The following is a 13,211-nucleotide window of genomic DNA, read 5'->3' on the forward strand; positions in this document are numbered from 1 at the left end:
CTGGCTTGGGTAGGTTTAGGAGGGAACCCGCAGGCCTGCAGGGACCTCTGCTGCTCATCTGACGTTGCATCTCCGAGCCCGACACCTCCCCACGTGGGGACCACTCCATCCGTGAGCAATGGACGGCCGCAGGGCATGATTTATAATCCCTTTCAGGGAATTATTGCTGCTAATGGGCTGAGCCAATTTGTGCTTCCCAAGCGGGGAGGGCAAAATCAATTAATGGAGAGTCTAACATGGCCAGGCCTGATGGCAGAGTGTGGCCTGACATCCGGCAGTGATAAGGGAGATTGGAGGAAAAAGAGGAAAAACACCCCCCCCCGCCCCCGCCTCCACTAAGATCAGTTTCACGTACAGTGGGCAGAGAATGCAGAGCAAACAGAGCGGCTGGACACGGGCCTCTTTCCGTCTGAATGAGCCTGGAGATGAGGGGAAGGCCAGCCCACCCACCCGCCGTCCAACATCGGTATTCTCTTGAGGAGGCACTTAATAGGCACGTAACCGCACAAGCGAAAAAGGCACGTTCTGGGCCGGAACTCAGGGTGGGGGCTAAGGCCCACCTGGCCCAGGGATGTCCCCTGTAGGGGAAAGGGCAGGCGGAGAGAAGGAGCTCTGGTTTCAGACCCTGCTGGTGGCACACGGGGCCAGAGTGACAAGCTGTGTGTGTGGTTGTCTGGGCTCCTGGCGGTGTCCCTGCAGTGAAGGGTGTGGGAGAGCCTCCTGTGTGGAGGCAGGGGTGCAGATGCGTGTGGGGCTATGTCGGCCCTCCTGGCCAGAGAGTAAGATGTCGGGGAGGTCCAGCCCCGACGGGGTGACCAACAGAGGGGAGGGAAAAGCAGAGGGGAGATTCGAGGGAAAGGCTCAAGACAAACAGTCAAACAAACTTACCGGTTATTGATCTTGTTCAGAAATTTCCATTGTTTATTGGCGCAGCAGGATTCCTTTCTCACGAGAAATCTTTCCCTGAGCCCCAGTGCGTAGCGCAGTGGAGAGCGGGGCTCTCGTTGAAGTTGGGGGCGGCTCCCATTTTCACCAGCCCAGAGAGCTGGATGCAAGAGCCCCCCACCCGTGATTCTGAAATAGACGTCCTTGCCTAAGCTGGACTGTCCTCGGAGCAGACTCGGAGGCCGAATGTGGGTGTGAGTAGCTCTTCTGGGAAGTGATCCCAGGAAATGATCCCAAGCAAGAGGGCAAGAGAGACGGGGAGGAAGGCGGCCAACGCAGTGTGTGTGACGGAGCAGGTGACTCCTGTGGGCATCGGGGGCTCCACCCTTGCTGGGCTCTCGGGGACACCGTGTAGGGCTCACTTCAGAGTTGTCCCCCAGGGCGGAAGGAGGCTGGGGTGTCTATCTACCAGCTCCTGTCCCTGTCAGTTGAGGATTGCTCCAGGGCAGGTTACCTCCTGCACTGCTGGCTTGCCCTGCACACAGCAAATCAGAAGGCTCACCTCACCTGTTTCTCTTCTCTTGGGGATCAAAAATGTCCTTTGGGGACCAGTACACTGCCTTTGCTCCCATATCTGAAAACCGTTGTTTTACAGTTTTGTCTGGTCTTCAGTTGCTTAAAGAAGGAGACTAACTCAGGTCCCTGTTGCTCTATCATGGCCATAAGTGGCAGTCCCACCTTTTCACGTCCAGCGTGCTCTCAAGTGCCTTTCGGTAGGCAGCACGGAGGGCCGGAGTGAACTCTGAGAAGTGCCGGGTCTAGTCAGGGACTGTCTCTGGGTTTCCATTTCTGTAGCTGTTCTTACAATTAATGCTTCATAACTAACCACCCCAAGTCTCAGTGGCTAATGACAACCAGCCATTTATTTTCAGGAGAATGGGTCTTTGGGTCAGCCAGGGCGCAGCTGACCTGGGCTGGGCTTGACGGGGAAACTCTGCTCCAGGCTCCAGCGCTGCGGGGCTTGGCTCCAGGCTGCAGGCTGGGCTCAGGTCTGCTCACTGCATGTTCTGGGATGTAGGCTCAGGGGGCGGCACCTGCCCAGGGCATGATCTTCCCAAGCGGATCACTGGCGTGCAAGAGGCAGGCCCAACCACGCAAGCACATTTCACGCCTCTGCTTGTATCATATCTGCCAATATCCCACTGACCAAAGCAAGTCACAGGGCCAAGCCCAAATTTAAGGGGTAGGGAAGTGTACTCTGTTCCCAGGAGGCCATGGCAAAGATTTGGATGTGTAATTCTATTACAGGGGGTGAAGAATTAAGGCTAGTTATTCAATCTACCACAGTTTCTCTATCTGCTTTCTAAAACTCCCCCTTTTCAAGATCCGAGAAAGTCACATTCCACACCTCCCTCTTCCTAACACTTCCTGCCAAGGGAATGGTGGAGCCAGTTCAGTTCCAGTAGGAACTGGGCTGGGTCACTGGCCAGGCCGCTTTCTGGAAGACATTTTGGAAAGCTCCACATTTCGTCCTGGAGTGAACTCAGATATTCTGGACCTCTGCATGGCTCCACTGAGCCTGGGTGCATTGCTGGAGAGTCTTTTCAGAACATTTCATCCATCTCTCTCATTTGCAGGGGCCAGAGAGCTTTGGGGAAGATGCACCGTGGTGGAACAGGTGTCCACGTCAGAGGCCAGCTTCCCTTGGGAGGGACTTTGGGAGCTGTCTGTGTTCCTCTCTTCTTCATTTCCTCTCCTGCCTTAGTGATTGTTCTAGGAGGTGGATCTGCACCCTGCGTGGGGCCACACCACATGTCCCTGTCAATAAGGCCTTTGGATCCAGGAGATAACTTCTTGGCAGGGGAGCTACTGTCCACGCACTATAAGCAGTTCCAGAGGGCCGGGGCACTAAGGTGTGCCAGGTACACTGAGGCTGTTTCTGACGGAGTCTGGCCCACTCCACGCCATCCTCGGGGCTCTTGAGAGAGAGAGAGAGTGTGCGTGTATTTATGTGTGTGCCCTGTGGATTCCTGGGGAGGTTTGTAGAATCAGGCTGTAAGGGCTGTTTGGCCTCCCCCGGTTCTATGGACTTTCCTGAGGACTTATCACGTGCTATAGAACTGTGAGGGCCACAATGCCCAGTGGGCCTCAGTCACAGAGCCCGAGGGAGGTCGTGGGGGCCTGAGAAGCAGGAGAGCTGGTTCTGACTCTGATACTCATGAACTGAGTACCAGCTCGTGCAGGGGACACAGTGATGAGCAGGACGGACAGGTCCCTGTTGTCATGGAGCTTTAAATCTTGGCGGTGGTGGTGGGGTTTGCGGGCCAATAAAAAATAAGCAAATAGGGAATTCCCTGGCGGTCCAGTGGTTAGGACTCCTCATTTTTGCTGCCATGGGCCCAGGTTCCATCCCTGGTTGGGGAACTAAGATCCCACAAGCCACGTGGCATGGCCACAAAAGGGGAAAAAAAAAGCAAATAAAGAAAGAGGTCAGGTAGTAGTGATGAAAATATAACAGAGTGATGACCAGGGGGGTCACTCTAGTTTAGGTGATCAGGGAAAGCCCCCCGAGGAGAGGACATTTGCCACTAACTGGTTATATATCAACAACCAGGTCCTTCCGTCTGCTTTAGTTTGCTAATGATATAAATGAGGGTGCGGGAGGAGCTCCCTGGGCCTGCCCAGCTTTTAAATGTCATGATCTAGCTTCTCCCACATATGATCTTTTTACCCAGACCTGAAAAGGGGTGGGGGAAGCCGTTTATGCCGTGCTGTCTCTCTGCTCTCTCTCTCCGGGGTGGCGAGGGCCTGCACTTAGGGGACAGAGATAATGGGAGCAGTGGACAAGCACTTTTATTCAGTTGGCTTCATCTCCAGGTGCCATCCCTCTCCCCCTTCCACTACCCTCCCCCGCTGCAGCTGGCTTGGACCCTTGCTGCCAGGACCCTGAGGCAGGTGGCAGTTCCCCTAGGGGCTCTGGGGTGGGCGTGGGGTAGCCCACCCATCGGTCCGCTGGCTCTGTGTCTGGAATGCTGAGAGGGCTCCTGGGACGAGACCCCCAGATGCTCCCCCTGTGGGAGCGGGGAGAATCGGCCCAAACCCTGCAGAGCCCTAAGAGGTGGGGTGAGGGTGAGGCCCAGGGCACCCACACTGCCTCTCTCAGCTCTCTGCAGAGCTCCTGGAGCTGTACGCTGCTCTCTGGCTGCTGCCATGTCCTTAGACCTCACAGTGGGGCAGCGGGGGTGGCTCCCTGGAGATACAGCTGATTCAGGCACCGCCTACAGGTCGTCCAGGCCATGGCGGAGGGTCCGGGCTGGGAGATCAGGACTGGCCACCAAGATGCCCTGGATTCCACTGCCTTGTCTTTGGCTCTGACCTGCTGTGTGGCCTGCCCCAGTCATTCCTGGGCTTCTCAACCAGGGGCTGGGGCAGGGGAGCGGGTGGGTAAATAGCTAAAAATAACCCATTATTATTTCCCCCTCATTCTACCAGTGTGAGCGTCCCCTGCCACTACAGTAGGATGGTACTATTTCATAATGTCAAAGTTTCTGATTGTCTGCGTGAAACACCACCACAAGAGTGAGCTAAAGCCCTCATCCCGCCCCAGCACCCTGGCATTGCCTGGCTGCCAGCAGCTCCAGCACCCACAGCAAGGATGGCACCGTAAGCCTGACCCCAGCCTCACTGGCAGCCTCCAAGATATCATCCTTAGAGAAGCAGCCCCTCCACCAGAATCAAAGTCACCAGTTGCCTCCAGAAGCCCACAGATCACGGCTGAAGACAGGGCCTTCATCTGTACTCCGTTCTTGCTGCCACAATGCACGGTGGACGCTTATTGGAAACCTGAAAGGAGACAAGTGTTCTTGGTTAGGCTGTGCGCAGAGCACGGACCCCTCCTGGATGGGGAGGAGGCTGCAGGTCACCACTCTGGGTGTCGGGCAACGCACCTCTCAGGGCCTAACTTCCCGGGGGCTGCATTTACTCCCCTTTGCAAAGGTTTCACCTCTCTGAGTCAGGATCCACCCTCGTTCTCCTATCGCACGATTTTCACTGACCCTCCTACTTAATTCTCGCAGAGATTCTCTCCTTGCTTTTTGCCCCAGATGTTCATTATATTCCATGATGGTTCCTCCTGACCATGTGGCTCCATCCTGTAGCCTCCCATAGCTGGATATGGACTTAGTCTCTGGACTAAGAAGCAGGACCCCTGAGTTCTCGCCAGGATGGTCCCCAACCCGTGGTGTAACTTTGGGCAAAACATGTTTGTTCTCTGGGCCTCACTTCCTCATTTCCAAATCGCTGGAGCAGACAGGGTACCTGGAAAAAGCAAGGTAGCTAGCATAGCTCCTTGCTTAAAGAGTGGTCCACGGACCAGCAGCATTGGCATCTCCAGGAGCTTGTTAAGAAACGCAGAATCTTGGGCCCCACCCAGACTCACGGGACCAGAAAAGTGTGAGAACTAGTGTGTGACGTGCAGTTAATTTGCTTAAAGTTTGGCTATCGTAATAAGAGCAAAAGGGAATTTCTGAAGATTCTCAGGTAAAGAATGCAGTGTTAAAAAAAAAAATTGCAGCAGGCAGAGAGATTGAGGGGTGAGGCAGCACGGACAGCTGGGTGTGGCCGTGGGGACCTGGCGGTGGGAGAGTGTGGGCGTGGTCCGCTTGCTGTTGCTGGGGGAGAATCGGTAATTCTCTGCGACCCATCGAACGTGGGAGATAATGGGGAGGAAGAGATTGAAAACAATGCAAGGCTGTGAGCCCTTGCTCCTTCAGTCCTAGTTCTGTGTGCAAGACCCCAGGCAGGCCTCATTGTTTAATTAAATGGAGATGGTCCTTATTTTTAAGACGTTCCTAGCTGTCCTGATTGAATCCCAGGACAGGAAGGGAGAATGTCAGACACACCAGACCATGGGAAGGTAATGTGCTCTGGTCACCCTGGACCCATGGTTCCCAGCTCTGCTACAGATTGGAAACCCCTGGGGAGCCCTTTGGAATCTTCCTACCCAGGCCACTCCCAGGATGGGTTAAATCAGAATCTCTGGGGTGGGTCCGGGTGATTCTGAGGAACAGCCAGGCCGAAACCCATTGCTTTCATCTCTCTATTCCAAGGACTGGGGAGGGCAGGTACCGGGGACCACCAGGCATGCGGCTGCTGAGCTAGTCACGGGTCTGATGCTTCCTCTGCCTCATTGACAAGCACCCAGGGCCAGGATTAGTGGGAAGGAGTGGGAAGGAGTCTGAGCCAGCTCCCACCCCAGGGCTGTCACTTCCCCCTCAGACACTTGCCTGCAGTGGTGACTGGGCATAGGGCTGGGGCCAAGGAGAAATGGCGCAGGGCTGGCCTCAGAGTGTGCAAGACACCAAGACACAGCTCCTCACATCGACGGACCTAAACCCACAACAGATGTGCCATTTCCAGTCCACTCTTTACTTTATGAACCTTATTTAAGTGATGGAGCTCTCAGTCTATATTGGGATTTTGTGACTGTAGATTCCCAGAATGGAGGGTACTGCTGCACCCTTTACAAAACAATCACTGGTCTCTGTTGGACCAGTTCTCACCACAGAGGCCAACTTCCCCGACGATGGCTCCCTGGTGCTCAACAGTTTACAGGGGACTTTTATGGACGTTATCTCAGGAGAGGCTGACCACCCAGGCAAAGGTGGAATCTGAACTTGACAGATGAGACAGGGAGGCTGGAGGAGGTGAGCTGCCCAAGGTCTCCCATGGCGGAGACAGCCCTTGTGTTTGGGTCTCTTCTCTCCCAGATCTGTGTTCTTTCCACTTCGCTGGGAGGGCTCCTGACTGAAGGAGAGAGCCGGGGGCTTTTCAGAACAGAGGTGGTGGGGTTGGGAGCTCAGGGGGCTTTGGAGCCTCTTCCTGGCACTAGCTGGAGGAGAGAGCGTAGTGGTCACGGGGGTCCCACCAAGGTTCCCATCCAGACAGAAATACTTCCAGGGGCTTCCATGGTGGCACAGTGGTTGAGAGTCTGCCTGCTGATGCAGGGGACGCGGGTTCATGCCCCGGTCCGGGAAGATCCCACATGCTGCGGAGCGGCTGGGCCTGCGCGTCCGGAGCCTGTGCTCCGCAGCGGGAGGGGCCACAGCAGTTAGAGGCCCGCGTACCGCAAAAAAAAAAAAAAAAAAAAAAAAAAGAAATACTTCCAAACTCGGGGATTAAGGAAGATTAAAAAAAAAACCAAAAGGCACTCAGAAAGGGGTTAATCTCTTAAAGCCATCCTTGGCAGTTAGAAATGGCAGATTTGACACCATGGATGACTAACACCCCTTACGGAGGAGATACACCTGTCCACGTGTGCCCCTGGCAGGGATTTAAACGCTCCACAGCTTTTCCACAAATCCTAAGTCAAGTAGATTCATCTTGGCCCTTGGTGAAGTCTAAGAGCTGGACAAGTTGGGCGAGGCTTGTGTTAAATTTCTGGGCTCCTGCTCCCAGGCTGACGGTCACAGATTCCCCATGATGAGTGAGCACTTCTGAAGGAGCCCAGGCAGACAGCGCCGCGAAATGAAGAGCAGAGGGGCCCAGGCCAGGGGAGACGGAGTGTTTGCTTTGGCTGGGGAAGCGCCTGGGCCCCGGCCTGTGTGTTTGCCTGCCGGGGAGGCCTGATAAGTGGGCTGTGTAGAAAGCGCTGCGCGGTGGGACCTGGGCCATCTGTGCATCGGCGGAGGCTGCACCTGTTGCCTCTCAGCCCCGACCTGGCCGGAGAGGGACCCTTTGTCACCCTGTTTTCAGCTTCCTTGTGGCCCCATGGTCACTAAGAACCTGGGATTATTTTCTTTCTCTTGAGAATAAAAATTGAACCCTCGAACTTCTGTTTGTTTTGATGAATTACTTCCAGGCTGCTGTTTGTTTGGAGAACAAAGCTCCCCAGCTGCAGGGAGGGTGGAGGCCAAGAGAAAACACCCGCCAGCAGGGTGGCTTTCCAGACAGCATGGCCCAGTGGAGAGAGCACGGGAGACCAGGGTCCTCCTGGCTCTGCCATTTGTGAGCAGTTTCCTCTCCTGTCAAAAGGGGGAATCACACTCTTGGCTCTGGGTACCTTACAGGAGTGTTGAGGGAATAATATATGCGAAAAAAACCGTATAACTGGTAACCTGCCACACACATCGTAATAAAAGCGCCCCAGTCTTCGGCCCAGCTGTCTGCACCAGCTGGGCCTGGTGTCAGCAGGAAGACGCCATCCTGACATAGAACTTGGGTGTCTGCCTCTTCTCTTCTGAGAAGGCTGGATGATCACATCTCTATTACGTGTACAAAAGCTAAGTAAACATAACGTTAAAGTATTGCTTATTTGTAGACTTCTTGACAGGACAAATAACGGTTGATTTTTATGAAGTTGTTCACTGTGGGGTGTGTCTCCCAGCCCCAAAAGCCAACACTCCCTCCACTTATGTCCTGGACATCATCCCCTCCAATTCCTCAAAGAACTTTCTCCTGCAGTTTTGGTCCTCTTCCCCAAATCATATATTCCCTTCCCCCCACACTCAGCACTGGGCCATTCCTTTCAGTATATAAATGAATCTTCATGACCCTCACATGTCCCGTTCAGGCCACGGGTAAGTCCAGGCCACCCTCTCCCTGGACCTTCCTGGGAAGGTACTTCCCTGAGAAGTACGCTGCTTCTGGGCCTCCACAGCCTACACTACACACAGCAGCCAGAGCAAGCTTTCAAAAGCACTGATCAGATCACATCATGCTACGGTTTAAATTCTTCACAGAGCTCCCACCACTCCTGGAATGCAAGCCAAGGCCCTCACCCTCACCTACAAGGTCCATGTGATCTGGCCTTGCTCCCTGGCTTGGCTCCCCCAGCCTGTAACCAAGCCAAGCTCCTTCCTCAGCACGGCTGGTCATGTTCTGCTCTTCCCAGACTGAGTGGAAGGTTCACTTCCAGAGCCGCATGGCTACGCCATCCTCACTCTTCAGCCATCAGTTTCAAGCTCTCCCCCCGCCCAGTCTCCCTGGGGATCTCTACACATTACATATTTCAGCTACTTTAAAGCACTTATTGGCACCTCGGATGACCTTATGTCTTTGTTGATGTGGTCATTGTCTGTCTCCTTCCTTCCAGAATGTCAAGGGCTTGAGTCTGTCTTGTTCACTGATATGGCCCCAGCACTGGTACAGGGCCTGACATACAGATGGTGCCTAATAAATGCAGTGTTCATTCACGGAATAGCTGTTCAGTATTGTTCTGTGTCTGATACATATCATTAGAGTATTTGGGGGAAGAGATGGGGCCTTGGAGAGCACTGAATCAGAATTCAATTTTTTTTTTTTTCTTTTTTAGACAAGGAACCTGAGGATGAGAGAAGGCACGTTATGTGGTCAAGGCGTCACGGCAGGTTGGTGGCAGAGCTGTCAGGTCCCAGGTCTCAGAAAAGACCTGACAATGGTGCTGATGCTGCTGATGCTAGTGGTGAAGAAAGAACAGTCAGCAGGCTGGCATCCCAGCGAGGGTGAGGACGATATGACAAAGGCCACCCTTTCCTTGGGGTGCTCTGTCCATGTGCAAACCTCCTACTAACTAAACTGCAGGGAGCTGGTAGTGAAGCTGTGTGTAAGCCTCTTGGGCCAGGTGTCCGACATCATAGGATCCAGGTCGGTTGTTTTACCCATCAGGTGCCTTGCCATGTGAAAGCAATACCAAGCCTGACTAGTAGCCTTTGGATTACAGTGCTGGGATGAGGCTAAGACTAAAAGCAGGGCTGGGGTAGGGGGCCCCGGATGGAGTCTAGTCCCTGTGGGTCTCCAGGGAGAAGGAAGGAGAAGAGAAGGCCTGTCCACAGTGGCTGGGCAGGTGCCAAGACAAAGGGGAGAGGTCAGTGATGGAGGCCAGGAAGGGCCTTCTCTTTCTCTTCCTGTTTCTGACACACCACATATTTCTTCTGTAACTGTTAACATGTCCTCAGGCCTGGGCTTTCAAGTGGTATTTACATCTCCAACTAGCTGGCAAGGACCACGCTCCAAAAGGAGAGTGAAATTTTGAGCCGGGGTTAAACAAGTTACCAAACCATCACTCAGCCCCTCCTGTTTGGAGAGGGCTGGGCAGAGGGGAGTGGGTTCTGGGAACAGGCAACAAGAGGAGCTGAAGATCTGGAGGAGGGAGAGCGGCTTTGCCGAGCACGGCAGGGGCACCTAAGCCAGCCACCCCCTTGGCCTGTCTCAGTGTGTCCGATGCTGCCTTCTGGGGCTTTCTCCAGGAGGAGACCAAGGCAGGCACATGTGAAGTGACTGCAAGGGCAGGCCTGAGGCTTTGGGAACATTCGGGAAGCTTCCAGCTTCCTCGGCTCATTGTTGCTCTAGCCTCCCCCCATCGCTGCCCCTTGACCATGGCCCTGGAGGAGCCGCTGGGGAAGGTGCACTGACCTGTCCTCTGCAGGATGCTCTGTCTGGCCTTGATGAATGCCAGGATGTCGGAGTCTGTCTGGCTGTCCCCCGTGAGTGGGACCGACGACACTGGCCTCTCCGGGGTCCTGGGGACAAGCACAGGTCACACTTTACTACGCCTTATGTTTGGCCCCAGTGCTCACCTTTCCATAGTGCTTTCCTGCATTCACTGACTGGATCTCACCCAGGGGCTGTGGGGTCCTGCCTCCTCGGCTCCCTCCTTCTCTGCAGCACCCACAGCAATCCTTCTGCATCCAGACGAGGCACGTGTCACCCAGTCCTTTGGCTCAAACCCTTAGTGGCTTCTCATCACTCTTGGAATGAAATTCAAACTCCGTCTCTGTGTGATGTAGGCCCATTCACTGTGCTCTGGCCACCCTGCTACTCTGTTACACCAAGTTCCTTCTGTCCTCAGGCCCTTTGCCTTGCTGTCTCCTCTTCCTGGGCTGCTCTCCCCTCAGACCCTTACACAGCTGCACAGGCTTTCTCTCACTCAGCACCTTCTCCATCCCCTCACCCCACCTTCCTCTCCCTGCAACCCCCCCTCCCCCGCCCCTAACTTACCCAAACCAAGCCCATTCTACCTGGGGCCAGATTCCTTCAGAACCCAACTTAGATGTCGTATCCTCTAGGATGTGTCCCCACTGCATCCCTGTCCCCTACCATGGCTTAGCTAGTTGCTCCTGAGACAGAGATAAATCTTCTCCCTTCTCTCCTTAAAAACAGAACTGTAATACTTAGCCCAGCAAGTTGCCACATTAAAAAACTGCATTTCCCAGCCTTCTTTGCAGCTATGTGTGGTCAGGTGACCAGGTTCTGGCCAATGAGATTTGTAAGAAGTGAAATCCCCTTAAAAAGAGAGGGATGCATGTCATCTTCTCCCTCCTCTTTTTCCATCCACCTCCTATACATAAAATCCCCCTTGAGAAAATTCAAAGCAAGGTGCTCTCCTGGCTCTGCCAAGCGTCCATCCTCACACCTGTCACTCCACACAGCAGGTGACAGTATCCACTCTCTTAGAAGGCAGCGAGGATTATAAATAACAAAGGGTTGTTCGTTATCACATGTAATTTTTGGCGTTCCAGCTGCAAGTCGGTGAGAAGTGATAAAGCAGAGTTGCGGCAGGGAGCCTGGGACAGCTCTGGAGCTGTGTGTTCTGTCCAAGGTTGGGAGGGACGGTGGGTGGAATTCACCCTGGGATGGCCTGCCTGCCACAGGAAGAAGGGCATGAAGGTATTCTAGTCAGAGGGCATGGAGACACGTGCTGGGGAGAGGCCTCGTCTGCTTTGTTCATCCTGGAGTGAATGGCTCACAGGCCTGAGGCCAGGCTTCTCAACTCCATGCCCTTCCCTGCCTGGGGACTCTGCACAGGGCTGGTGGGCCACGTGGAACTGCCCTGGGCTGGCTCCTGTTCCTTGAATGGCCCCAGGTACGTCATTTACAAGGATACATGAAGCCACTCTGCCTGCATGGGGCCCCGGTGACCCTGGGGAAAATTCCTTGGCTCTGGGAGTTGGCATCTGTGAGGGATCCCAGGGAATTCCTGGGGTACCACAGTGGAGGCCTGCCCTAGGCTCTGTCTGTGAGGCCACCGCACAAGGAGCTCCTTGGGTTGTGAGGGAAGCAGATTGGAAATATCAGCCTGCTGCACCCACGGCAGCGGCTGTCACAGGTGTCAGAGAGGGAAGACCACAGACCTGTCCTCCAGGGGGGTGCTGGGGCTGCTCTGCTCCTGGCTGTGCAGGAGGGGGCCAGGCGAGGGCAGAATTTTCCTGGCATACATGTCACTGCAAGAGACAAGTCGACAAAAGAAAAAGGTATGGGAGGAGGTTTACAGAAGAGAAATTTAGAGTTTATACCTAGGAGCTGTATGGACTGAAAGTTTGTCTCCCCAAAATTCATATGTTGAAATCGAATCCCCAGTGTGATGGTATCTGGAGGTGGGGCCTTGGGAAGGTAATTAGTTTGGATGAGGTCATGAGGGTGGAGCCCCCATTATAGGATTGATGTCCTTATAAGAAGAGGAGGAGAGATCAGAGCCATCTCTCTACCAGGTGAGGGCACAGAGAGGAGGCAGTCGTCTGAAAACCAGGGAGAGGGTTCTTACCAGAAGCAGATCCTGTGGACCTTGATCTTGGACTTCCCAGCCTCCAGAACTATGAGAAATAAATAAGTTCCTGTTGTTTAAGCTGCTTAGTCTGTGACATTCTGGTATGGCAGCTCAAGCTGGCTATGGCAGAAGCCAAGAATCCTCTGTTGTGGATGATGATTAGTCAGTTCAAGCTGCTATACCAGAACAGCATAGACTGGGTGGCTTAAACAACAGGAATATATTTCTCTCTGGAGGCTGGAAGTCTGAGATCAGGGTATCAGCATGGTCAAAACTGCCAACTTCTTGTTGTGTTCTCGCATGGTAGAAAGAGAGTGAGCTACGTCTCTGGCCTCTTCTCATCAGGGCACTAATCCCATTCATGAGGGCCCCACCTTAAAGGCCCACCTCCAAAGACTATCACTTTGGAGGTTAGACTTCAACATATGAATTTTTGGAGGACACATTCAGTTTATAACATTCTGCCCCCGCCCCTCCCCCCATTCAAGTCCTTCTCATGTAAAATACATTCATTCCATTCCACCAGCCCCTGACTTATGCCAGCATCAACTCTAAAGTCCAAAATCTCATCCATTGAAATATCATCTAAATAAATCAGATATGGGTGACACTCAAGGTATGCTTCATCCTAAGGCAAAAATGCCTTGCCAGCTGTGGACCTGTAAAACCAGACAAGTTATGTGCTTCCAAAATGCAATGATGGGACAAGCACAGGATAGACATTTCCACTCCAAAAGGGAGAAACAGGAAAGAAGGAGGGAGTGACAGGTCCCAAGCAAGTCCCAAACCTAGCAATGCAAACTCC

General features: G+C 53.7%; 1 protein-coding gene across 2 annotated transcripts in view; it reads right to left on the bottom strand.

The window, feature by feature from the left end:
- Nucleotides 1–3,442: 3,442 nt before the first annotated feature.
- Nucleotides 3,443–13,211, bottom strand: part of KIF6 (kinesin family member 6) — a 400,730-nt gene continuing 390,961 nt past the window's right edge. The window contains exons 20-22 of one of the 2 annotated variants that reach the window (XM_067006146.1): nt 11,994–12,083; nt 10,276–10,382; nt 3,443–4,728 (exon numbers count right to left, since the gene is read on the bottom strand). In XM_067006146.1, the coding sequence (XP_066862247.1) occupies nt 4,718–4,728; nt 10,276–10,382; nt 11,994–12,083 (208 nt within the window). In that variant the 3' untranslated portion in view covers nt 3,443–4,717. Of the gene's footprint in view, nt 4,729–10,275; nt 10,383–11,993; nt 12,084–13,211 lie in introns of those variants that run through there. The other variant, XM_067006147.1, reaches the window with a different exon arrangement.

Source organism: Kogia breviceps, chromosome 10 (genome assembly GCF_026419965.1).
Source record: "Kogia breviceps isolate mKogBre1 chromosome 10, mKogBre1 haplotype 1, whole genome shotgun sequence".
NCBI lineage: Eukaryota > Metazoa > Chordata > Mammalia > Artiodactyla > Physeteridae > Kogia > Kogia breviceps.